Raw genomic sequence first — 23683 nt, 5'->3', positions numbered from 1 at the left:
CACAAGAGTACCTTGGCGCCGCCACCGGCCAACTCCTTCCTTATGGCCCACCTAGAGAGAAAACGTTTACATACGTACGTATAACTTGGCTTATTTCAGTCCGATTTTGATAAAATTAGATTTCTTCAAATTACGTGGGCTGAAGGAGGCGTTGCCAAATAAACTCTAACCACTTACTAAATTTGGTAACTGTAGCTTTTATAATCTCCGAGAGTTGGTTGTTCATACAGTCGGACCGACTCGGTTGTTGACCTGTATTACCTTTATGGAGTCGGAAAAGCTTTCACCCTATAACAATGTATCAATTCCCGCAAACTGGACTCCATCACAAGTCATAACAATGAATTTTTCATTTACAATGAAAGTATTTACTAACAACAACAAATATGTACATTAATAGATTTCAGAGCTAATGATGGTGGTAGTGCTTTTGGCTTTATCATAACACCTGACGTACATTCATATTGATGCGTGAATCTTTTACATAGTTGCCAAATGGTAACCAGAAGTCTTTATCGTTAACTCGTCTATACAAATCAATGTCTAACGCCAAGTTATCTGAATGGTTAGCAAGATCGTCGGTGTTGTCATCAATGGAACTCCAAGGTTCTTCTGACGCTTTCATAACTCTTGGTACTGCGTGATAGCATAGTCGGGATTCGTTTGACATGATAAGTACATCTCCGCTCCTTAGATACAATGCAGTTGGCTTTTCATCCAGAGTCCTTCCACCAATCAGAAAAATACAAGACTGTCCGAAACTGAAATTAAGAAAGATATAATTTTGGTATTTTACTTTTGAATACTTAAAAGTTCATCAACATAAGACTGTATTTATATATGGGGCAGTCAAGGTGGACTTTTTTTGGAACTGTTTCTTTTTGAGACATAGACATACCTAAAGGAGAACAATGGAGCCGTTTGATTGGGCTCGGAATGATCTGTGTGGCCAGATAGGGTGCTGCCAATTGGATAATAATTAACGATGGCTGCTTGAGAAGCATAGTTGGAATGACCCAAGACGGTGGCAAAGAATTCACACATTTTGCTCAGGTCTTGTGGAAAGGGCGAATGCATTTCCTCGTCGTAGACTTTGGTATTCCAATTGTGATGATAGCCCAATGTTGTCCATCGCATTGCAACCTTCAGTCGGTGAGCTCTTTGGGTATCAGGGCAGGATTGCAACTCACTCCACCAGTTTGCTCTGGCTGCTGGCAGAAACAGATCTTCATTCAGGTTGACAATATTTGGGGCACATGGATAGTCCCGCAGGCAGCGGGCAATCCAATATCGCTGGCCAAGATTTGTGAACGGATTGCGTATAACCATTAGGCCAGAGTGTTTGGCAAGATCATAACATCGCCATTTGGTCAAAGGTTGCAGGAAAGGAGGCGGCGAAATTGTACTATCGCCAATGGTCACAGGCAGCTCTAACTTGCAAACACAGAAAAAATCAGTTAGCCAAGCTTAAGTGGACAAGTTTTAACTTTGTTTGCATTATGATTATAAAACGAGCACCTCTCTTCACCTTCCCTCCTTACATGCATGCAAAATAATTTGGAGTATTTGTCCTGCTGCAGCCCTCTTTACGCCCTTTCGATCCCACAAAGTATTTTTATATCAATATACAAAGTCGAGTCGATATACCTGTCCGTGGCTTAGGTTAAATCGCCCGTTGTCAAGACGGGAATCCGACATAGACATGGTAAGGACCCTTGTGATGCCCCATGATTATGGCCTACCTATTTGATTACCAGAGATAGCTAATGTTCAAAAGTTGGACGGATCGGATGCTTACTTAATAGAATAATATTTGAGACATGGAACTTATTGAAGGAATTGCAGGATTTAAAATGGCTCGATTTGGGAGGATATAAGAGTCCCGGCGCAGTTAAAGTTAGCTTCTTTCATATTTTTATATTGATGTTGATGTTGCGCACCTGATACTGTAGACTGTACCAAACATGTACAACAAATACTCATAGTGTAAAACACTCTTAAGAGCGACAAAATTGTCGTCTATGCGAGGTGTTCGCTCTTTGCAGGTGTCTAAAATAATTTGTTATTTGTTTATTCATTTAACAAATTGTTTTCATTTTTGGTAAATCGAACCCATAACTTATGGAGAATTTTTTTTTAAACTGGACAACAAGATATTTCACAAAAGACTTATCCGATCGTTCTGGATTCGTTATTTTCAGGATTTGTTTAGCTAGCCAATGGCTATAATAAACCAATAAGATATTTCAGAAACGAGGAGTTGTTTTTGTTGTGTCCTTAAACAGGACTTACAAAAAATTGTTGTTTCTAAAATATCCTTGCTCATAGCTCATAGCTCTGTCTATCTGACATAAAAAATTTTTTTCCACGATTGTTTCGGATTCGCTTGCTTTTCTATCAATTTCATTACAAACTTCTCGATCTCACCTTATCGTTCCAGGTCCTGAAGAACTTTGAAATCAGTATTCATGTCGTTTGATTCTGTCCCATTTTGTCAATTTTTCTAAAATCATCTTTTGTTTTTCAGTAAAAATTGTTCACCTAACTTTACTGACAAGTTTTTTTTTTACCAAGTGCAACTTTTTTTTTTGTCTGTTTTGTCAATTTTGCTTTTCGATGTGTGTTCATCAGAGGATCCATTAATCTGGAATTTCTAGAAATCGAATACTATATAGAGACTGAAGATCCTGAGCATGAAGTTGCCGTGAAGTTTCTAATAACCCCTAAAATTTGGGTACTAAAGTGTGCAGTGTAAAAACTATTTTGCAACAATATAATAATAAAACATAATAAAGTCGACCACATTGCGTATTTGAACAATTTAGAAAATCGTCTTCAATACATGTTTTAGTAGAAAGACTTAAAGACATTGTGCCACCCATTCATTCTGACTAGAAAGAGTATTAATAGTATATTTACGAATTGACGTTTCCCTAGAAGTTCTACAAGAACGGATATTGAAAGTCCATATGGTGGGTCTTCGTTCATTATACTCACACGAGACTGGAGTGCATCGCCAATATTTTTATCACAGTTATCAAAGTCAATGACTTCACTTAGATCTGGTTCTACAGACCTCGTTTTGTAATGCTTAAAGGAAGATTTGAACATTTCCAGCAAGTTATTATTATTTATTATTTACCGACTTGCCGACAGCAGTGTTGCCATCAATAACAATAACAACTTAGTTTCCCAGTGGCGCCACTCATTGAGTTTACTGTGAGCTGAAACCAGTTCCGAAATATTTTCTGGTTCAGGTTCAGTTATCGGAACAAATATCGATTGGTTATCGTAATTGACATTATCGGAGAGAAACCTATCGGTTAATATACATTATCGGAGCAAAACCTATCGGTTAGTCAACACTATCGGAGAAAATATCGATTGATTATCGTCATCGACGTTTCAGAGCAGAGTTATCGGGTATCGTTTATCGAAGCAAGTAGTCTTGAGTAGCCCTGGTCGGAATCTCGCCAATTTCGAAAATAGTAAATATTGAATTTGTAAATAAAAAATTGGCCTAATTCAAAGGTAATGCATTCAAATAATATTTTAGAACTTTTTGGTATACCAACCATTTAAGCCGGTAATTTTCCAACAACCAGTTTTGCATTGATTTAGTTGTTTTTAAATCCACCGGCTACTGGTATATGAACACATGTGTTGATATCTATAAACATGGAAGTGTGTTAATATTTTATTTTTTTACTGCAATTTCAGATAAAAGGAACTCGAATTTATTGTTTCTGTTAAGTTGCAACCAGTACCCAAACAAAAAATTCAAAATGAATAACGGGAACCAGAGGAAACCCCATAGTACTAGCTTCGATCTTGACGAGAAACTCAAAGATGACACCAAGATTCGAGGTGTTGTCGACAATTTTGCGGCCAGTCTTGCTACTTTGGAGATTGATATTAAACGTGCCCTTTCAGCAAGAAGTTCTCCAACATTAAGCCTTGATGATCAAATTAAATTGGATACCTTTTTGACATACGCCAACAGCACTTTGTATTGGATGCACCTTAAACTTCAGGGCACAGATGTATCCAAGGTGAGTGCCACAACAAACATTTGAACTTATATACATGTGTTCACGAATTGACTTTTTTAATACTTGCAGCATCCTATAATCCACGATCTAAATCGAGCAAAGGAAATGTTGGCGCGCGACAAGGAAATAAATGCATCTCTGGCAGCCCCACGACTAGATATGCCGGCTACGAAACGTTTCATTGCCGCCGGAATGCACACACGTTTCGTGGATATGGACGGTGTTATGGTCACAGAAGAACAGTACAAACGCAGCCTAAAAGAGACTCCTGCAGCTGCCGGCAAATAACAATCATCCAGATTTGCCTGCCTACCTGCCTGTACATATAGATAACACAATCGTGACACACAAATGTAAAACTAAACATGTTGTTTGCCCATTTTGTATAATAAGTTTACATATTACGCAATGAATGTACCATTTGATTTATATAGGATCTAATACCAGACGTAGAATTACATTGATAATGTCGATCGAAAAACAACTTATATGAAAACAAGTCTACTTATGTATATGTGTATAAATTATTGTCGATGATTAATGATAAGCATTTGTATATATACACACAAATACAGCCATACAGAAATCACTACATGTGTGTCTACATCGATGACGTCGAATTTTGAGTACTGCGCACTGAATCAGCTGGTCGTCTCTCAGGTGACATCCTCCTTTATTAAGGAGAGGAAGTGCAAAACAAGGGTGTGGCAAGCCGGACTTGGACCGGGTATATAGAAAACAACCCGACAATTAAATGTTGTATGTATACATACATATGCCTCCGTAAACATGTAAACACATACAAATAATGTTAAGTAATCTGTTGGATTTCATCTGATGCCTTACAAATTGCATATGGATACGGACATACATTCGTATGTACATATGTACATATGTGAATATTGAGTCAGCGCAAGTTCATTTTATTTCATGATTCCAGTACTAATTACACATTTTCTAAATTATGCACAGCTTCCAAATTTTGAATGTTGTTGTATAACTTCTTAATATGGACTTTAACCATTCCATATGAAATTGAACATCTATTATTCAATTAAATCAATTTGAAATAATTTAATTTTAAATTAAAACAAGATTCTTATCAAATTGTGTGTACCGACCCGGCTAAAGTATTGTAGATAAGAAATGCCAAAATAAAACAAAATAATTTTTTTTTTTTTACTGTTTAAGTGGCCTGGAAATTTTTCCATTTCTTTCTTGAAATTATTCTTTGTTCTTTGTTATTTTACTGCTTTGTGGAAAATATTGACGAATTTGTTCAATTATATAATTAATTGTGGTTCATTTTATTTGAGTGAAATGCCTTGCCTTTTCTCTATATTATGTATGTACAAGCATATATAGATACATATGTACATATCTATATGGATATACACGTGTCTGTGTGTGTGTGTGTATCTATGTATATATCACGCATCTGTAAAAATTGCCGGCTCCCGTAACCTTCAAATTGAAAGAAAGGTCACAACTGGAAAAGTCAGTAGTGTGTATCATGGTGGGGGGTGTTTCATTGCATATCGTATGTATGTATGTATGTATATGTATGTATATCCGAGAAGTCTGTCTAGACAAATTGGTTGAAAGGAAAACAAGTTAATATTTTGACAACTACACACAAAGCGAAACTTTATTTAATAACAATAAACATATGTGTATGCATGGATTTCTATATGTATGTATTTCAAATTTATTTGTAGAATAAATATCAGATTAGATTCCGCTTAATCCTTGCTCTGCATGTACTTGATCAAATCGATGACACGGTTGGAGTAACCGAACTCGTTGTCATACCAGGAAATGAGTTTGACGAACTTGTCGTTGAGAGAGATGCCAGCCTTGGCGTCAAAGACCGACGAGTGGGTGTCGCTAAGGAAATCGGTGGAGACGACTTCCTCATCGGTGTAGCCGAGAATGCCCTTAAGTGGACCATTGGCAGCCTCCTGAACCTTGGCCTTAATCTCATCGTAGGAAGCGCCCTTACCCAAGCGGACAGTCAAGTCAACAACAGACACATTTGGTGTGGGGACACGGAAAGCCATGCCGGTCAATTTGCCGTTCAAAGCCGGAATGACTTTGCCAACAGCCTTGGCAGCGCCAGTGGAGGCTGGGATGATGTTCTGGGCAGCACCACGACCATCACGCCACAATTTGCCAGATGGACCATCGACGGTCTTTTGGGTGGCAGTGGTGGCGTGCACAGTGGTCATCAGACCCTCAACAATCTCGAAGTTGTCGTTGATAACCTTAGCCAATGGAGCCAAGCAATTTGTAGTGCAAGAGGCGTTGGAGACGACCTTCATGTCGGGGCTGTAGGCATCCAAGTTGACGCCGCAGACGAACATGGGAGCATCAGCAGAGGGAGCCGAGATAACAACCTTCTTGGCACCACCCTTCAAGTGAGTGGAGGCCTTCTCGGTGGTGGTGAACACACCAGTCGATTCCACAACGTATTCAGCGCCAGCACTGGCCCAGTTGATGTTAGCGGGGTCGCGCTCGCTGAAAACGGTGATCTTCTGGCCGTTGACAACCAGGAAACCACCCTCAGCGGCAACGGTACCCTTGAAACGTCCATGGGTAGAGTCGAACTTGAACAGGTAGACCATGTAGCTAACATCGATGAAGGGATCGTTGACGGCAACGACTTGGGCTCCCTTGTCGATGGCAGCACGCAGTACCAGGCGACCGATGCGGCCAAATCCGTTAATACCGATTTTCGACATGATTACTTTTTACACTTTTACTTTCTGGAGAAAAAAAAATAGGTTAGTAATCTTGGAGAAAATTGCAATGAGAATTTGCTAATTTGGAAAGTCACTACCGTTCAGTTCGCTCGCAAGGAATCGACTGCCTTTAGTAAGCGAAATTCAGCTCTTTCGTTCTGGTATAATATGGCGAGAAATTTTTCAAAGTCAGATGAAGGACGTTTATGTCAAGCGGGCCCACCAAACTCTTCGTAAGAGCGGCAAAGCTTTTACTCTCAGTGCTCTCACAACCCAGCAAACATTGCCGATGTTTTATTAAAGCTTTCTTGAACGAGTCATGCATATTAGGCTGGACAATATGAACACGAAATTGTTTTTAAGATTTTCGAATGAAGTTTTACATCAAAGTAAACAAATTAAAATACGAATTTTAAAGAGTTTGGAAAATGTTTGTACATATATGTATGTCTTTTCCATAACCATGTCTTATTGAGTTATCTGTAATAAAAAAAACATGCAACTTTCTATCTTTACACAAAGATGGACGAAACACCAAATTTCATTTCATTTTTAGCGATAAGTACGAATCTGTAAGCCTTTTTTGACTTTAAGCCTCCACAGAAAATTCTAAGAGCCACCCTAAGAAAGCTTTTTCGAAAAGTTTTCTAAGGCCTATCATTCAAAACGGTCAGCCCTATTTCAATTCCAGCCCAATATATGTATATGTAAGTATGTATGTATGTAAATACGCCCACTCGAAGTACCCTCTAGAATCAAAACACACTGCGTAACCACTTACTATCACGTTACTTTGTCACCTCACAAGTTACCCGAGGAATTTGTTGGTTATATTATTTGAGATTATACAATGTGAAGATTTTTTGACTATTTAAGGCCAGGAGCGGATTGATCAGACTTTGCAAAATTTTCTTATATTATTCTGCAAACCATTTCTAGGGAACTCTCCTTCAGTTCTCGTCCACTGAATTGGCTAATGTTTGGGGCTATTCTAATATGATATATATATATACATATGTATGTGTTTAATATACATATTTTTAAAATTTGTTGGGTCCAACTGGGTCGAAACTCGATAAACTTGCTATCTCAGCAACAAAAGAGAGTGTAAGCTCTGCACACACACAGACACAGACACACACATACATACATATAGTCGCGAATTGAAGTGAAAGTGAAATGAATTTGGGAGTAAGGAAAAGGTTGAATAGAGGTCATTCTTGAATATTAGAGCAAAATCAAAAGGGCACATTAAGAATCAATTTATAAGGATGAATATGTAGGGACATACAATGTATGACGTATAATGAGGACAAAATTTGTAACATTTATTTCTAAATCATTTAGTAATTACATAAACACAAGGCACTCCGCTTAAAACAGATTTAAATTAGCTTACAATCTAAAGATTCTGCATCCTTTAAATATCATCTAGTGATCGTCAAGGCATCAGAGATGGAAAAAATTCGGAAAAGTCCACCCCTTTTGTGTCTATGTATGCATGTTATCTAAGTTTTGAAGTATTTCTGGTTTTGCGTAACAGCTGTTCAGGATTTTCCATAAGTCCTACTCCTCGGCTCTCTGTCTCTCCCTTTATCTAGAATTTTCCATGTGTGAGCCCATCCGGGCTCTCTATCGATTGTGCGACTCCATCCAACGGATTGAATGCTCTTTCGAAATTCTTTTCTGTATTGATCAAACAATGTGAACATGTATTACTTTCAATAAATCTTCGATTCCTCCTTCTTACTACTCCAAAGCATATTAATTGCAACCTCATCTATTGCTTACACTCGAAAATCATTTAAAGATGCAGTCTCTGGTCTGCGCTGGAATTCCTTAGATAGGTTCTTGCAAGGAGTCAGATTTAAACTTGACAGTCCGAGTAATATGTTCCTAACGACTCCCCCATTAACATCAAGCGCTACTTTTGACCTAATTCTAGGTTTACGACTTCTACAAGAATGGCTTGTACCGACTTAAGCCTAACTTGCGGCAAATACAGGATATCGCATTGCTATATGGGATGGATTCTCAGTTTTGACATCTCATTCTTGGACGGTGGGGTCAACCATTAGGGCGACCATCTGAATTTCGAGACGGTAACTTTTAGGTAAATACAAATCGATTTTTCCCAAAATAAATGTACACAAATAAAAAAGGAACAAATTTGCTTTAGTAATTGATTTCTAGTGTCCATTTTTTATTTTTATATTTATTAGTAGGTTTCCAACATTTTTCATTTTTGAAATGTAATTCGTATTCCATGGTTAAACGGAAAGATTCTGTTATTCGACAGCATTGTTTTAATTTGTGTGTGTGTGTATGTGTGTGTTTGTATATGTATTGTGTATTGAAACAATAGTACAAAAAAATAAGAAATTAAACAAATCAGAAGTAAAATTGCAACAGGCGGTCAAATGCATATGTTTTTTTTTGCAGGAACAGAAACAACCTAATATTCCAGAAATGCAAAGAAATTTGATCGTACTTATGTATGTTTAAAAGCTGCTACCAAGTGTTTAAGTTTCTATATAGAATAGCACCCGGAATTACAAAATTACTCATAGCACTCTTTTTCAACATGTTCTTTATCAGAGTCGAACGGCTTCAGTCTGAACGAATTATGCAAAGAATGCTTGATCAAACTTATGGCCATTAAATATTTTAAATGCCGCCTTAGTCATTCATTTAGAAAAATTTTTTAGAATACCTACAATAACTGGATAGTACCTCAGAGTACTCTTTGTCCATTCGATAGCGTGATTAGTTTGCAAGCAAACTCAATAAATAGATACCTAGATGATGGATCTAACCAAAAGCTGGATGAATCTAGCTGGCAGATGCAAACGCTTGTAAGAGTCGTCTTGGTTAATAGTTTACTTATGTATATTTCTTCTTTTGTGTCCGTCAAAACCAACTATTGTGGTTTTCGATTTCTATAATTTCTTTCTAATGGTTTGACAATGCCGAAAAGACTATTCCTCAGGGCATTTAAACAATGTAAAAAGTCGAAGAAGAGGACATTCAATTGAGACTTGCATGCGTCTACTCTGTGAGATTAGCGTAAGACTCATTTGATGATGATGTAAATTGGGACTCATTGGTTAGACTTGGCTAAAAGGCGTGATTAAAAATAGTTTATCTAACTAAAACGAATCAACTTTATGGTTAATCGGTCATACATACACATACATATATGTATGTATATTAAATTTTCTAGGCAACTGTCAAGCAATCTCAATCTTCGCACACATAATATACATACATATGTATTTAGGGCCGGTGCCAACTTCGGTTGCACCGAAGATAGTATACACTTCACAATATTCATGATCGTTTTGTTCGCACTCTTCTTTCTGTCAAACAGTCTACCAGTCTTATTTGTATATAGAGAACTAATAATACACTCAAACATAATCAAATATTCCATTCCTTTCATGGTTAGCCGCCAAGTTATATATGTAATTAAGTCAGTTCGAATTGCGAATGGAAAGCAAATGATATGCGCATGCTTTATAATATGCCCTATATTCATCATCCTTTCTGACCAGATATTTAGATAATCTGATTAAAAGTGCATATTATGAAGTGTATACATACAGCTATGTATATATTATTTCCCATCGCTCATGATTCATTTTATAATACGCTGTTACTAATTCAAAGACACAAGAACTAAGATTTTAGTTGCCATTACGTCAAGAATTGGTAATACATTATTATAAAACCATTTAAAGAAGCGATCAGAAATTAAACTAAAACATAAAGGTTGGAAAATAAGCAGAGGCTTTCTATACACATATACACACACATATATGTAAACATACACATACATATGCATATATGCGTGAGCTAATGTATGTAGGTGAATTATTTTCATGTTTCACGTTTTTTGTTTCTGTTTTTCTTGTTGTTTTTTTTCTTTTCTTTTGTTGTTTAAATAGTATAACATTCGGGGATTATATTTTTGTTGGGCTTAGGCTAAGTCATCGTTTGCGCCATTTACATTTGCACCACCATTGATGGGCTTCCTCACGGTGTGTGCGATCTGTTGCTGCTGCTGCTGATGATGATGAATCGTTTTAGATGTTTTAGGTTGTGTCGTTGATGATACCGTAGGTCATAAGTCCTTCAGGATTGCACTCTTTGCGTTTTTTAATTTATCAAGCCGTTTTAGTAAATGATTATTTGCTGTTTCCGCTTCTTCCAATCGCTCTAAATTTTCACGGTTCTATCAGGAACAAGGGAACAAAGAAAAATTTATAAATTTCAAGTGATTTTCAGAGTTCATTTAAATTATAACAAGTTAGAATGTTTTTGGTTTGTACATGTTAGAAATAAAATAGAAAAATATAAACAAAAGTAAAGAATTATCAACTGAACACACTGACAGGCAATAGAAAAACATTCCACATAAAACATTCCTACCGAATCGAACAAAAAGACTAAAACGAAGTCCACAAGTTATTTGGCAATGCCAAAGGCTGATACAGTTTAAGTGTAACTAACCACACCTACTATTACTGTCATTCCATATAAAGTTGGATTCTGTCGTGTTCTATTATTTAAAGCAAATAAAACATATAACAATATGATCAGTATCGTGTCGTCTAATTGTTTTCTAGTTGGCTCTCTGCTCCTGCTAAATATATTGCTTTAAGTTGGTTTTAGATTTTGAATTAACGCTCACTTCTATCTGGTTAATTTGCCCCCCTTATTTGGCTGTCATGCTTTATTAAAAGAAATGTATTTAATGAAATAAGTATTTTTAGCGTTTCAAATCAACAGTTTTAGTTTTCTTTCCAACAGGATAGAGGAATGTCGTCTGGGTTTAGACCACAGCAACATCTCATAATTTACCACTTTATCAATCTGTGTGCTCTTTCTTTCTTTCTACGACCATTAAGACTTCATTTCACAACAACTTTCGGAGCACTATATTTCCAAGTTCTTTTAACGCAATGCAGTAAAAGTAAAAGGTTTAAATGTATAATAATTCGATTCCAAAAATAAGCACTGTTTTTTTCAGGGATTCGCGCAATAAACGATCGATAGGAAGAGATATATTTGAGCCAAGAAAAGCATCCATATTCCATAGACAAAGGCATGCTACTTGTTCAACAATGGAATAGAAAGTTAGCAACGACGATCAATGGACAGCACAATCCGGAAACATTGACACATTACGCCAAAAAACTACATAAGCAGAGGGCTTTCTTGAAGTGAATACGTTTGTGAGCTGTATCACATAATATACCCTATTATATTAAAACATCCTCGTTTCTTCCAATATAATGCCTTACTACTTTCTTTCGAATAGGTGTATCCAACCCTGACGACATGACCTTAGCATTTGTATATGTATTTATGTACAACTTATAAGCGTCATCAATTGATATTTGTATGTAAATGTATCGAGAAATTGTTGAGTGAGACTTATATGAAAATGATCAATTTTGTTGCACAGTATAAATGACATTTAAGAACATTAAGGAGTTCAAAATTGGGTTTAACAACAATTCAATGCCTCTTGCCTCTTTTTCGCACATAGTCGTGAATGTTTAAACCATTCGCAATTACTGGAACGTTGGATTGGTTTACCCTCAACTATTGACAATGACACTCATCCCAAAAGTGTGCCACTAACAAACTCTAAATACAAAAGAAAAATTAATCAAAAATAAAAAGAAACTAAAAAAACAAACGCAAAATTCTAAAAATTCTTTTTGAATACAACCCGGGATAACAACTTAAGACAAGCTGCTTAATCCAAGGTTTCATTAAAGCCACTAGACCATATTTTTGCATTATCAAAGTTTATCCAAACCCACCTCACGTTGGAGCTTACGCCGCTCCACTTTCAATTCGGCCTCCGCTTTTTCAGCTGCTTCCGCCGTGCTCTTGTATCGTATAACCTGAGTTTCTGAACGTGCTAAGCTCGCCTGCAGACTTGCAATTTCTTGTTCAGCCTTTTGCAGTTTATACTTATAATCCGAAATTATTTTATTTGCTTCTCCTGCAATGAATATGGAGGGTTAGTACACGAATTAATGACCATCGTCCAATGTGGGTCTTACTCTGAGCCTCATAATCATCGTCATAGCCGAATGTTCCGTACGATGAACTGCCGTGGCCTATTTTGCCGTCACTTTTATACTCTTCCAGTTGTTCATTGAGCTTCTGTACCTCCGCAAGAAGCAGCTGTTTATCTTCGCTAAATTTTTTAAGTCTTACATCTGAAGAGGGCAACAAAAAACAAATGGAAATAAATTTCACGTAAGGTCCCAGTGGCTCTCAATGGTCTCTCACCTAACGAACCCTGCACGGAGGCTAAGACATTGGCGTTATCAACACTGACTAGAGCCCGCTTGGCATCACTGCCATCGGAGTTCTCAATAGCTACAATCACAAGACCCTGTTCTGCTATCAAAGAATCGCGCTCATTCAACTGGCCCTGTACCAGTTGTAGCTCCAAAGTGGTGCGATCCAAGTTACGTTTCAATGCATTGTATTCACGCATTTTCTCCTTGTACTCGCGTTGCAATTGAGCCAATGACTCTTGCATGGTTTCGCTTCTGTCCTTGAGTAGCTTGACTTCGTATGTTTGTGAGGCACGATCATTGTCTAGCTGAGCATTCGTTATCATTGCTTTTCGGAAGCGTTCTTCAACGTCCTGCAAAAAAGTAATAAAGGAAAGAACATACGGTTTTAGTCATCATCATCATCATCATCATGCAAAAGGGATGTTTTCAGATCAGGTTGGTAGGTACCTACTTTGAGCTCATGTTTCATGTCACGTAAACTTCGGCTTTCATCTTCCAATGAATCCTCGCTACTGCGACGCGATGCTGTGGCACGGGTAACATTCAGGAGGCCACCGCCATACACAAGACGCGCAGGATGGGTGGAAATTGTGTCTCCACCGGCACCGCTGGTGTTTTGCATGTCAAAGACGCGATCGGCATTTTGTTCTTGCTCCTTCTGCTGGCGCTCTAGCTCCCGCATACGAATTTCCCGTGCCTCTGCACGAGCTTGACGCCGCGCTGCTAAACGAGCTTCGGCCTAAATAAATGAAAGCGAAACAACATATGAAAATTGTGTAATCTAATGAAATGCATCGTGGAGTATAATCAGTGGACTGTGCACTATATAAAAGTATATAACATACATATATATATAGGCAAGTTGCGGTTCTAATGACTAGCTTACAATGCGATTTGCCTCGCCCAAGAATTGCACTAACACTTCCTCTTCGGACTCACTCTCGTCGTCGCCGCCAGACAGTTTCTCATCATCATGATCATCACTGTCGCCGTCGTCAATTAGACAAGGTTCTGTGGTGGTAGGTGTAGGTGGCATGATCGTCGTACGATCTTCTTTATTATTTATTATTTGATCGTCCAACTCGATCGCTTCCATTGTTGCCTTTGATGTTTCAAATTACATGAACTATACACATATATACAAAGATTTCTAGAATTCCCCTTTTGATTTTACGTCGTATTATTATCGGCCTGCTCTTTTAACTAACATTGTGACTGTGCGGCAATGTTCACGAAAGCGCCAACGCAACCGGCGACGCCGAAAGCTTTTGAGTGAGTAGCTCTAGCTATCGCCAAAACTCAACTCTCCGATGACTTCATCGTGATGCCCCCCCCGCTTCTGTGTTTGGATTTCTTCTTCAAGTCTCGACTCTCGTTCGTTGTTTATACGCACTGCACACTGATATATAACTCATCACCTACCTAACCCTAACCCAGTTGAATATCACTGCATTTCTGCATTTCAGTGTGCTAATTGGCATGACTAGATCCCCCTAATGACCAACGGATCCCACCCTCCCCCCAACTGAAGAATTTCCTTCTTCTCCTTCTCCATATGGGAATGTGTTTGGTGTGGTTGGCTTTGTTTTGTTTCTTTCTTTTCATAATTGCTTACTCATAAACTGTCATCTGGCTTTAGCTTTAATAAGAAAAAGCTTCTTTTTGGCCCATAATGGGGCGAACAATGGGAGGAAATTGACAATTCTGGCTCAAAATTCGTATCAAAATGTAAACATTGAAGTAATTTTGATAAAGATTGTAAGACAAATGTGTAAGATTTTTAATTTAAGAGCCAGGGTCGGCATATTCAGGGCTAAATATGGGTTGGATTATAGCGACATCAGGTTTATGCCTCAAAAACACAGAAATACAAATGTTTGTACATAAACTTATACAAATCAGGTTTAAAGATCAAGACCAACCCTTGTATATATTATCTCTGGGCATATAAATTAAAGTACATACCACCAATGCCTTTAAATCTTAAAATTAATATATGTACCATATTTATGAAACACAATATGAGAATTGAAAATTTCGATTTTATATTAAAAATTCTCACCCCAAACCAAATTGAAGAACACAAAGGTTGCTAAAACATACATACATACATGTGCATAAAAAAGTTGCTCAAAAAGCATTTTGAAAAAGAATTATTGTAGGCCTAGATAAACTTTAAATAACTTTAAAAAATATTTTAATGATTTCTTTTTCAAAGTCATATTTTAAAATCTTTAAGCTTTCCCTCTTTTTTCCCTTTGTTGTTGTAGTACACAAGAGTATATTAAGTAGTATGTAGTATATTAAGAGAATTAAAAACAACTATAACATGAAATAATTCACGATCCGCCGATTGTAAACACAAAATGTGAATGAAAATTTTAATCTAAAAGTCGTAAAACCTACAAAGCAAAGCAAAGCTAACTGAGAGTTTTTGAGTGTATGAGAGATAAGTAGAGAGAGAAACAAATAAATAAAAAGAAGAGAAACAATAACATTTTGTCAAGTTACTGGCGACAGAAGAACGTCACAAGAAAAGTGTATAACATCGATGTTCGATCGTCATTAATGATTTAATTGTGCGAGGGAGATCGCAATAACAAAAAACATTTGTAGTAAACAATTCAATGGACAAGCTACCCCCTTCTAGCCATTTTTTTAAACAAACAAACTAGTTTTTAATTATTTCACCAAATAAGGTGATAAAAATATTGCGCCATGTGAAATTCATGTTTTGTCCAGCGAAATACTAGAAGCTCATAGTTGACCCTTTTCTTTTAGCCGCTGTCAATATGTTGAAGCCATTATCCCCATTCAGAGGGAGCTTGTTGACTTATGTATGTGAACCCAAGTCACATCTTTTAATGATTTCTCTTCCAAAGTCAAACAGGTGGTTACTAGAATCGGATATATGTATGTACATACATTCGTATGTACATAAGTATATCGATACGATGTCGACAAATATATAAATATTATGTTTAAGGGTTCTTCCCCGTTTCATTCAAGATTTGTTAGAAAACATCAAGTCATTAAGTCATTTAGACATAACATAAAGAAATTTTACAGAGTTTTTGTAAACCTTTCCTATGATAGTTGAGAGACTACATATGGATGCATTTTGTGTACATACCTCCTTTGTGATTTGATCTAGAGCATTATCCTCGGCATTGACTCGCGTATTGTTTCGCCGTCGACCGGTGGCGCTTGTACTATCCATGGCATTCAAATACAACTTGTAATATTTGCGATCTTGAATGCAGGAGCCGGGGCCGGAGCAGGAGCAGGTAGAGGAGGAGTGGCAGGAGAAGGCAAGGCCAACAAATTGTTTGAATTGGCCCCTTACACCTGATATTCGTGATGCTGATCTCTCTCACTCTCGCGCTCGCTCTCTCTCTCTCTCTCTGTCTTTCTGTTGTTGCTGTTGTGAATGATAAAAGCAGAACGGTGCGAGGGGACGTTACACTTGTGATCCATTTATTTATGTTTATCTATGTATGCCAATATTTTTTGCAGGGACAAAAGTTTGGGGCGGGGGTTTTGGGGGACAATGCTAGAGACCGGCTAGCTAAAGGGAAGGAATGTACACACAACGCGATGACAAAAATAATACGCAAACAACATCCAAATATGTATATTCATGTACATATGCATGCATGTGTATGTGTGCACACTTATATGTATCGGTGGTTCGGACGTACGAATGTATGTATGTACATACGTTATATACATAAAATGTAACGACGCGTGTATGCGTGGTGTGTGTGTGTGTGCGTGTGGGCTTATTAATGAAACCCTAGAACTCCTTTTAAGGTTCGAGTTTTTTTTTTCTTTAAGGTATGTACAAACACACAAACATTTGAATCTATTTTGTTGTCAAACTTTTTGTTAGAGTTCGATTTAAAGTTCTTTTCCTTTTTTGTCGATTCGTTTTTTCTTTTCAACTTGATTGGTTACAATTGATGTCTCCGGGCTAGCTCTGGCTATGTGTTTAAATACAAAGCGGCTGAGCAACGAAACACTTCAAACAAAAAAAAAAAACGATACATACATACATATATGTATGGTTTGTATGCACATTTATATATAGTTGTGTGTATGCATTAAACACATTTGGCATGTTTACAGTTGAAATATGTATTAAAACAATTGATTTGTTACCGATTTTAGATGCTGGCCTACATCAATTCGTTTAACTATTACATTCACAATTTTCGAACACTTTTTCTTTTAGTTTCCCCTGTTCACTGCATCTCCATCACTTTGCCAGGGATGCTAACCAACATTTCCCAGTGGCGCCACTCAGTAAGTTAACAGTGGGTCACCAAATTTAAAAAAGTAGAAAAAATACCAGAAGTATAAAAATACCAGAAATAAAATAATTTCCCTGAAAAGACACAAACTTCCATGTGGCAGTGGCAACAGCACAAAAGAACCAAGTTTCAAAAATGTCGAAGCAACTAAGTGTGGAGCTAAATAAGCTTGCTGAGTTGGTATGTCGGCAATAAGTTTTATGAATTCAAACAAGTAAAAGAATAACATTGCAGGAGCGTGTGACGGTAGAACTGACCGCCCAGGTGCAGGCGGCTAATCCCAATCGCAATGCGACCGATGTCCAGGTCCTACAAGATGACGAATTAATCAAGCTACAAACGGAAAATACCAAACTTAAGCACCGGCTAGCTATACTCAATCAGGTGTGACTTTTTATCAATTAGACAATTATATTTACCTGAACTTTAGCAAACACATGTACACATATGGAACTTGCAGCATAAGACCCAGTAGAATGTTTGCAACAAGGGTTTGAAACATATTTATATAATGTAAACAAAGTCGGCGTTATAAACAAATGCTGTGTCAATCTATCTCTCTGATTGCATCAGACCAAGATAAAATTTGACACTGATTCTCTGCCTTAATAGTAGCTGAATCGAATGTGGCTTTGTTTTGATTGTTTACTTTTAAATAACAACGATTAAAACAATTTTGGATCACTTTTCTGCAACTTTTGAAAAAAGCGAAATTGTTTTTGAAGAAAAAGAGGAATAATTGAAAATATTACTCATACGACAAGTTGTAGATGATTAAATTTGTTTTCTGTATTTTAGCATAAATCCCCCGCATATGCTCTTCTTACAGGCCATAGCTGATGAATCTGGCAAGGGTGGATCGACGGCTAGCAGTTTGTCTTTAAATGATGAAAGCTTATCGATTATGGAGCACTTGGAAGGTGCATTTGCTATAGCAATAAAGACTGCATTTCCACAATTGTCCCATACACCAGTTTTAGTTACACCATCGGTCAAGTTTGGTGATTACCAGTGCAATAATGCCATGGCATTGGCAAAGAAACTCAAAGATATTGGCATTAATAAAGCCCCGCGAGATGTTGCCACCGAATTGCTAAACAGTTGTCCAGCGTCACCACGTATCGGCAAATTGGAAGTGGCTGGACCTGGATTCATTAATATTTTCCTTAACAAGTGAGACAATCCGCATCATTTTTACGGAATTTGTTACCATGAGTCTTATTTACAATCTCCCATTACAGAGATTATGGTGTTCGTGCTATAACCGATCTTTTGCGCAATGGCGTAAAACCACCGAGTCTGCCCAAGAAACGTGTCTTAGTTGACTTCTCTTCGCCGAATATTGCCAAGCAGATGCATGTTGGCCATTTGCGTTCCACGATTATTGGTGAGTCGATTTGCCGTTTACTGGAATTCCTGCAACACGACGTCATCCGTATTAATCATTTGGGTGACTGGGGTACCCAGTTTGGAATGCTAATTGCCCATTTGGAGGATCGTTTTCCCAACTTCCTTAATGAGAGTCCACCGATTAGTGATCTCCAAGCATTTTACAAGGAATCCAAGAAGCGGTTCGTTCTTATCAACGATTTGAAAGTCGACTTTTAATAGTAAATGCGTCACCATCTTTTGTTATAGCTTTGATGAGGATGAAGTCTTTAAGAAACGGGCTTATAACGCCGTGGTTGCCTTACAGGGTGGCGATCCAAACTCGATTAAAGCATGGCAGCTCATCTGTGATGTGTCCCGAAAGGAATTCAAAACGATTTATGACCGCTTAGAGATTAATGTTAAGGAGCGTGGCGAATCGTTCTATCAATCTCGCATGCTGACTGTTGTTGATTTCCTACGTAAACAGAATATGCTGGAAAAGGACGATGGTCGTGAGATCATGTGGCCAGATGAGAGTAAAACTGGCATTCCGTTGACAATTGTTAAATCGGATGGAGGTTTTACCTATGACACTTCCGATATGGCAGCCATACGACATCGCATCGAAGAGGAGCTTTCCGATTGGTTGGTCTATGTAGTAGATTCTGGACAAAGTACACATTTTTTGACACTTTTTAAGGCTGCCGAACGTTGTGGTATTTTCAAACCAAAATTGCATCGGGCCGACCATGTACAATTTGGCGTTGTTCTTGGCGAGGATGGTAAAAAATTCAAAACTCGTTCGGGCGATACTGTTAAATTGGCCGATCTTCTTGATGAGGGAATGAAGCGGTCTTTGGAGCAGCTACGCAGTCGGGGTCGTGATCAAGTACTAACACCACAAGAGCTGCTCGATGCCCAGGAGGCAGTGGCTTACGGTTGTATCAAATACACCGATCTATGCCATAATCGGATCAGTGACTATGTGTTCTCTTTTGACAAAATGCTTGACGATCGTGGCAATACTGCCGTTTATTTATTATACACTTACACACGCATTTGCTCGATTGCCCGCAACTCTGGCGAGGACTATAGCAATCTGTCAAAAGTACTGGAAACAATCGACATCACCATAACTCACGATAAGGAGTGGAAATTGGTCTCTACTCTGCTTAAATTGCACGATGTATTGGTGAAATGCTCCAAGGATCTTTTCCTTCATTTCCTCTGCGAGTTCTGCTACGATGTCTGCACTGCGTTTGCGGAATTCTACGACAGTTGCTATTGCATCGAGAAGAACAAGGCCGGCCAGATTGTCAAAGTGAATCACAGTCGAATTTTGTTGTGCGAAGCAACAGCCATTGTGTTGCGCCAATGCTTTTATATATTGGGCTTAAAGCCCATTACTAAAATTTAATTTAACAAATAAAATGGTCAAGGACGGAAGACTATGGTGTATAAATTGATTTTTAATAACTGGATTGAATAAAGCCACTGCAATTTGCACATTTTTAATTGATTAATCGAAGTCACCAAGGGGGGCGTCGCTGTCGATGGATTATCAAAAAGAATCAGAAAGAATGAAAAATCAACTTTATTAAACACTCGAATGTACAATTTGTTGCAGAATAACAAAGTAGTTTGTACCTTAACCAAAGAGCAAACATAGTGGTATTTCTATCTCGCTCAGATTCGCAATAGACTTGGCTATCGCTTAACACGGGGAAACATTATGCATGTTAAGCAAATCCGTTTTAAACGAGACTTGGGAAGACAAAAGAAAACGGTTTACTGGTCGAGTTTCAGTGTTTTTAGACATCAGACAGTTTTAAGCTATTGAACCTAATGTTTCTATAAGTTTTATCTAATTTAAAAAATACGGCAATTGTCTGAACTTTGAATCATTAACCTTTTGCCTTTTAAGAAGTCAGGGTCAAAATAAAAGCAGTTCCATGAAAGATATGTACATATGTTTGTGCCAACGTAAACTAATTCTAAACTAATTCTTTCGTTGTCTCAAATAGCATTTAAGCCGGCTCGTGGTCAATCTTCAAAAGAAGATTATTTTAAAAGTCAGTCGAAAAAATTCGATCATCAAGAACCTCCAAGGTCATTTTTTATGTGCAAAGTTTCTCAGTGGTAAAATTAGAACTCTTAATGTTGGGACTCCCCTGAAAATACTTTTATTGTGGTAAATAGATTAAAAATTGGATTACTCTATAAGGATAATGAAGAACGATCAATGGTGTTAGATGTTGACATCAGGAGAGTTTGAGTTCCCTCAGGATCACTGACTAATGACGCAATTTTATCTTCAAACAAATACGAATAAAAAAAGGCAACGATGAAGGAGGGTGGAGAGGTATGAGTTAGGGTAACTAGAACCTCATTCGATAATTTTATAAGCTGATAAGGCAGCAATTAAATAAAAACACTTGATAAATCGAAGTTTTTTTTATTTTCTCTCAAAACCATTTAACCATTTAATATTTCAAACATTCACGTATGTATGTATAAAAATAGTATTGGGACAAAAAAGCATATTATCCTTATAGCTTTCTCCTACAAGGAGTGATGGCAATAATAATCATAAAAGATCTAAAAATCTAATGGGCTGATGCTCCTAGATGGCATCTAAAAAGTTTCATTAAAGATTGTTTGTTTTGTCAGTTACCCAGAGCCCTTGAGGTTAAGTACTAAATCATTAGTTAATTTTTACTGTTATCGTAGTAGAGTGATCGTAATAATGTGAAATAACTCATTGATGTGCTCAGTATCTAGAAAATGAAGGATATATGGAGGTTAGTAACGCACAAGAACTATGAAACAATTTGTAGATCAAACGAACCGCAGTAAAACTCTGAAGGGACAATGTTGAAAATTTAAAAGCTGTTATTCGTACAGGACGTTGGCTGCACAATATCATAAATTGCAAATTCGTGCGAAATTCCTTGTTGGTTGGTGAGCGCAAGGAGGATTGCGTTTTGCTTGTACTCTCCCAATGACAGCCATAAAGATGCCACGCCGTGATTGTGGACTAAAAGGGATGGATTAGAGCATGTGTTCATTAGATTGGTATATCTAATCCTTGATTGGACCTAAAACTTACGTGTTGAATCAAAGTGTCACCATTACCACAGAGTATATAAAGCTGAGACAGACACGACGAGATGTAGACAATGAACTTTACATAGTCGCCAATGAACATGTTTCTTCCCTTTGATACAAATGGACAAATTAAGTATAGAAACCCATTTTCAGTTTCAGTCCGGATCAAGATTACTTACAGTAATTATTTGAAAGCCCACCATGCATATTAAGAGGGATGAGATTAACAGGTTTACCAGTAAAATGGGATTAAAAAAAGTCCTCCAAACGCTTGGCGAAACTAAGGATAAAAGTTAAGAATAACTATAGGTTTTGATGGCAAATGGTAATGACCTCTCTTAACTATTCTTACCAAATAAGTCTATTATGCTGTTTGGCAATTTGTTGCAACTCTTGTATTTGCCAATGATGATGATCGTCCTTGGCATATCCTTGCTGACATTTTAAATCACTTGTGGTCATCAACTGATCGATACGCTCATGTAGCAAACGGAATTGTCCACATGTATAGGTGACGAAGAAACCAAAGATTGAGTCCTCGGCAAACAGTGTGGTGACCACACAAATGCCAGCGTATGAGGTGAACACATAGGTGAGGATATACTTGATCCAATTTGCGTATGGATTGAATGGGAACTGCATTTTATAGGGGAACGGTTTCTCCTCTGCCTCCAGACCCACAATAAGGAACAGTTCCACCAATGGCAGGACACAGTACATAAGTATCAGGCAAGATAGCAGACCCGTCATAATACTGAATGTAGTCATTCGTTTACGGCAATCCCGTGAGATATTAACATGAGCGTTGCTATCCAAAGGAAGAAGAATTACCTACTCTATCCAAATGTCCCCATGGAAATAATTTTGGCCTGGCACTTACTCTGGTATCCAAATATCATGGGCAAATTGTTTTATAATCTTTCGAAACTTGTCCTGATTAAGACGCAAATGCAACAATCTCACAAGATTTAGGGCTCCCATAAATGTTGTGCAGCAATTCTCCGTCGTCATTATGATATCGCCGAAATGACTGATCAGAAATCCAGTCTGAAAGCTAATCGTTATGAACACGGACATTATCACATACCACGCCCACATTGTGTAGGCCATGGCGAAAATGGACCGTTGAAATGAAAACCGAGTTTGACTATTCCCAGGAACTGCCAAAGGCCAGGACCCATTCATTTTTAGCCAGACACACTGGATAGGAATATGAAATCTAACTTCCCGATATGGTTGTGGATCGAACATTGTCCCGTCTATTCAAGTATGCGGAATCGCAACCTGGACTTTTATAGCTGCTTAGCTCAGGGGCCGCAGTCATGATTTCCAGAAATTAAGCATCAAACATTTTAAAAGAGAATTTTATATGAGTTGAAAATTGGCCCTTTTCGATGTGACGGCATTTCGTGCGATGGGACTATTTTGATTATGGTGCACATGTCCGGCCGGTGTCCCGACTAATTTATGTTTGTTTACCACTCGATTTACCCCTGTTTATTCTGTAGTATGTGTTATTATTATTGTTGTTAGTATTGGTTGTCGTTTCCAGAAACCTGTGAATGCATCAACCTCCAACAAAGCAAGTAAGTCAACGCCCACCCAAGTGGGGGAACTTTCCTGAACCAAGCTGGGATAGTCTTGAATTCTGTGAATTGCGAGTAAAGATTGGATTTCTTTCTGCGCTACTTGAAATGCAATCCTACTCAAGTTAAGTTAAACATAAGGTGTTGACTGTCATCGTAACTTTCCTCAACTCGTCACCCATTTCT

General features: G+C 37.7%; 6 protein-coding genes and 1 long non-coding RNA gene across 12 annotated transcripts; 3 read left to right on the top strand and 4 right to left on the bottom strand.

Annotated features, from left to right (window-relative positions):
* Nucleotides 1-345: 345 nt before the first annotated feature.
* AlkB (alpha-ketoglutarate-dependent dioxygenase AlkB) lies at nt 346-3190 on the bottom strand. 2 transcript variants are annotated; one of them, XM_068298774.1, is made up of 3 exons: nt 2998-3190; nt 899-1434; nt 346-761 (listed from the first exon to the last, which is right to left on the bottom strand). In XM_068298774.1, exons 1-3 carry the CDS (start codon nt 3109-3111, stop codon nt 440-442), a joined length of 972 nt encoding a protein of 323 aa, XP_068154875.1. In that variant the 5' UTR covers nt 3112-3190; the 3' UTR covers nt 346-439. The 2 variants fall into 2 exon arrangements, with proteins under 2 accessions (XP_068154875.1, XP_068154876.1); XM_068298775.1 differs by having other exon boundaries at nt 899-1430; nt 3000-3190.
* Nucleotides 3191-3404: 214 nt separating this feature from the next.
* On the top strand, nt 3405-4644 carry Rrp47 (Ribosomal RNA processing 47). Its single transcript, XM_068298776.1, has 3 exons — nt 3405-3531; nt 3721-4052; nt 4122-4644. The coding sequence occupies exons 2-3, from the start codon at nt 3786-3788 to the stop codon at nt 4338-4340; spliced, it is 486 nt and encodes a 161-aa protein (XP_068154877.1). The 5' UTR covers nt 3405-3531; nt 3721-3785; the 3' UTR covers nt 4341-4644.
* A 1028-nt stretch (nt 4645-5672) lies between these two features.
* Gapdh2 (Glyceraldehyde 3 phosphate dehydrogenase 2) lies at nt 5673-7038 on the bottom strand. The gene is made up of 2 exons (XM_068298773.1): nt 6892-7038; nt 5673-6817 (listed from the first exon to the last, which is right to left on the bottom strand). The coding sequence occupies exon 2, from the start codon at nt 6791-6793 to the stop codon at nt 5795-5797; it is 999 nt and encodes a 332-aa protein (XP_068154874.1). The 5' UTR covers nt 6794-6817; nt 6892-7038; the 3' UTR covers nt 5673-5794.
* A 912-nt stretch (nt 7039-7950) lies between these two features.
* On the top strand, nt 7951-12127 carry LOC137583381 (uncharacterized). 4 transcript variants are annotated; one of them, XR_011033408.1, is made up of 4 exons: nt 7951-7984; nt 8739-8906; nt 11606-11768; nt 11826-12127. It is a non-coding gene; the product is annotated as an uncharacterized lncRNA (long non-coding RNA). The 4 variants fall into 4 exon arrangements; XR_011033410.1 differs by having other exon boundaries at nt 7951-7995; nt 11704-11768; XR_011033407.1 differs by having other exon boundaries at nt 7951-7995.
* On the bottom strand, nt 8963-17418 carry LOC137583380 (leucine-rich repeat flightless-interacting protein 2). Of its 2 annotated transcripts, XM_068298358.1 has the most exons (7): nt 17281-17418; nt 16253-16540; nt 13571-13858; nt 13106-13469; nt 12874-13032; nt 12628-12812; nt 8963-11027 (listed from the first exon to the last, which is right to left on the bottom strand). In XM_068298358.1, exons 2-7 carry the CDS (start codon nt 16337-16339, stop codon nt 10917-10919), a joined length of 1194 nt encoding a protein of 397 aa, XP_068154459.1. In that variant the 5' UTR covers nt 16340-16540; nt 17281-17418; the 3' UTR covers nt 8963-10916. The 2 variants fall into 2 exon arrangements, with proteins under 2 accessions (XP_068154459.1, XP_068154458.1); XM_068298357.1 differs by lacking the exons at nt 16253-16540; nt 17281-17418 and adding an exon at nt 14006-14515.
* A 44-nt stretch (nt 17419-17462) lies between these two features.
* Nucleotides 17463-20318, top strand: ArgRS (arginine--tRNA ligase-like protein). Its single transcript, XM_068298356.1, has 5 exons — nt 17463-17612; nt 17667-17816; nt 18262-18605; nt 18674-19003; nt 19071-20318. Exons 1-5 carry the CDS (start codon nt 17568-17570, stop codon nt 20218-20220), a joined length of 2019 nt encoding a protein of 672 aa, XP_068154457.1. The 5' UTR covers nt 17463-17567; the 3' UTR covers nt 20221-20318.
* A 1193-nt stretch (nt 20319-21511) lies between these two features.
* On the bottom strand, nt 21512-23162 carry Or13a (Odorant receptor 13a). The gene is given in 7 exon segments (XM_068298611.1): nt 21512-21580; nt 21652-21840; nt 21913-22020; nt 22091-22168; nt 22170-22191; nt 22264-22719; nt 22792-23162. Coding segments are annotated over 7 exon segments (1293 nt in total).
* Between the last annotated feature and the right edge of the window lie 521 nt (nt 23163-23683).

Source organism: Drosophila tropicalis, unplaced genomic scaffold (assembly GCF_018151085.1).
Source record: "Drosophila tropicalis isolate 14030-0801.00 unplaced genomic scaffold, ASM1815108v1 contig_867, whole genome shotgun sequence".
Taxonomy (NCBI): domain Eukaryota; kingdom Metazoa; phylum Arthropoda; class Insecta; order Diptera; family Drosophilidae; genus Drosophila; species Drosophila tropicalis.
This window is presented reverse-complemented; position numbering and strand designations above follow the sequence as displayed.

Coding starts and splice junctions, on each gene's coding strand:
- AlkB (XM_068298774.1), bottom strand. CDS start 3,111: ATGTTCAAATCTTCCTTTAAGCATTACAAAACGAGGTCTGTAGAACCA. Junction 1,435..2,997: donor GCGATGCACTCCAGTCTCGT/GTGAGTATAATG, acceptor TGTGTTTGCAAG/TTAGAGCTGCCTGTGACCAT. Junction 762..898: donor GCTCCATTGTTCTCCTTTAG/GTATGTCTATGT, acceptor TCTTAATTTCAG/TTTCGGACAGTCTTGTATTT.
- Rrp47 (XM_068298776.1), top strand. CDS start 3,786: ATGAATAACGGGAACCAGAGGAAACCCCATAGTACTAGCTTCGATCTT. Junction 4,053..4,121: donor AGGGCACAGATGTATCCAAG/GTGAGTGCCACA, acceptor TAATACTTGCAG/CATCCTATAATCCACGATCT.
- Gapdh2 (XM_068298773.1), bottom strand. CDS start 6,793: ATGTCGAAAATCGGTATTAACGGATTTGGCCGCATCGGTCGCCTGGTA.
- LOC137583380 (XM_068298357.1), bottom strand. CDS start 14,215: ATGGAAGCGATCGAGTTGGACGATCAAATAATAAATAATAAAGAAGAT. Junction 12,813..12,873: donor CGATGATTATGAGGCTCAGA/GTAAGACCCACA, acceptor TATTCATTGCAG/GAGAAGCAAATAAAATAATT. Junction 11,028..12,627: donor GGCGTAAGCTCCAACGTGAG/GTGGGTTTGGAT, acceptor TGTTCCTGATAG/AACCGTGAAAATTTAGAGCG.
- ArgRS (XM_068298356.1), top strand. CDS start 17,568: ATGTCGAAGCAACTAAGTGTGGAGCTAAATAAGCTTGCTGAGTTG. Junction 17,613..17,666: donor TAAATAAGCTTGCTGAGTTG/GTATGTCGGCAA, acceptor ATAACATTGCAG/GAGCGTGTGACGGTAGAACT. Junction 17,817..18,261: donor GGCTAGCTATACTCAATCAG/GTGTGACTTTTT, acceptor CTCTTCTTACAG/GCCATAGCTGATGAATCTGG.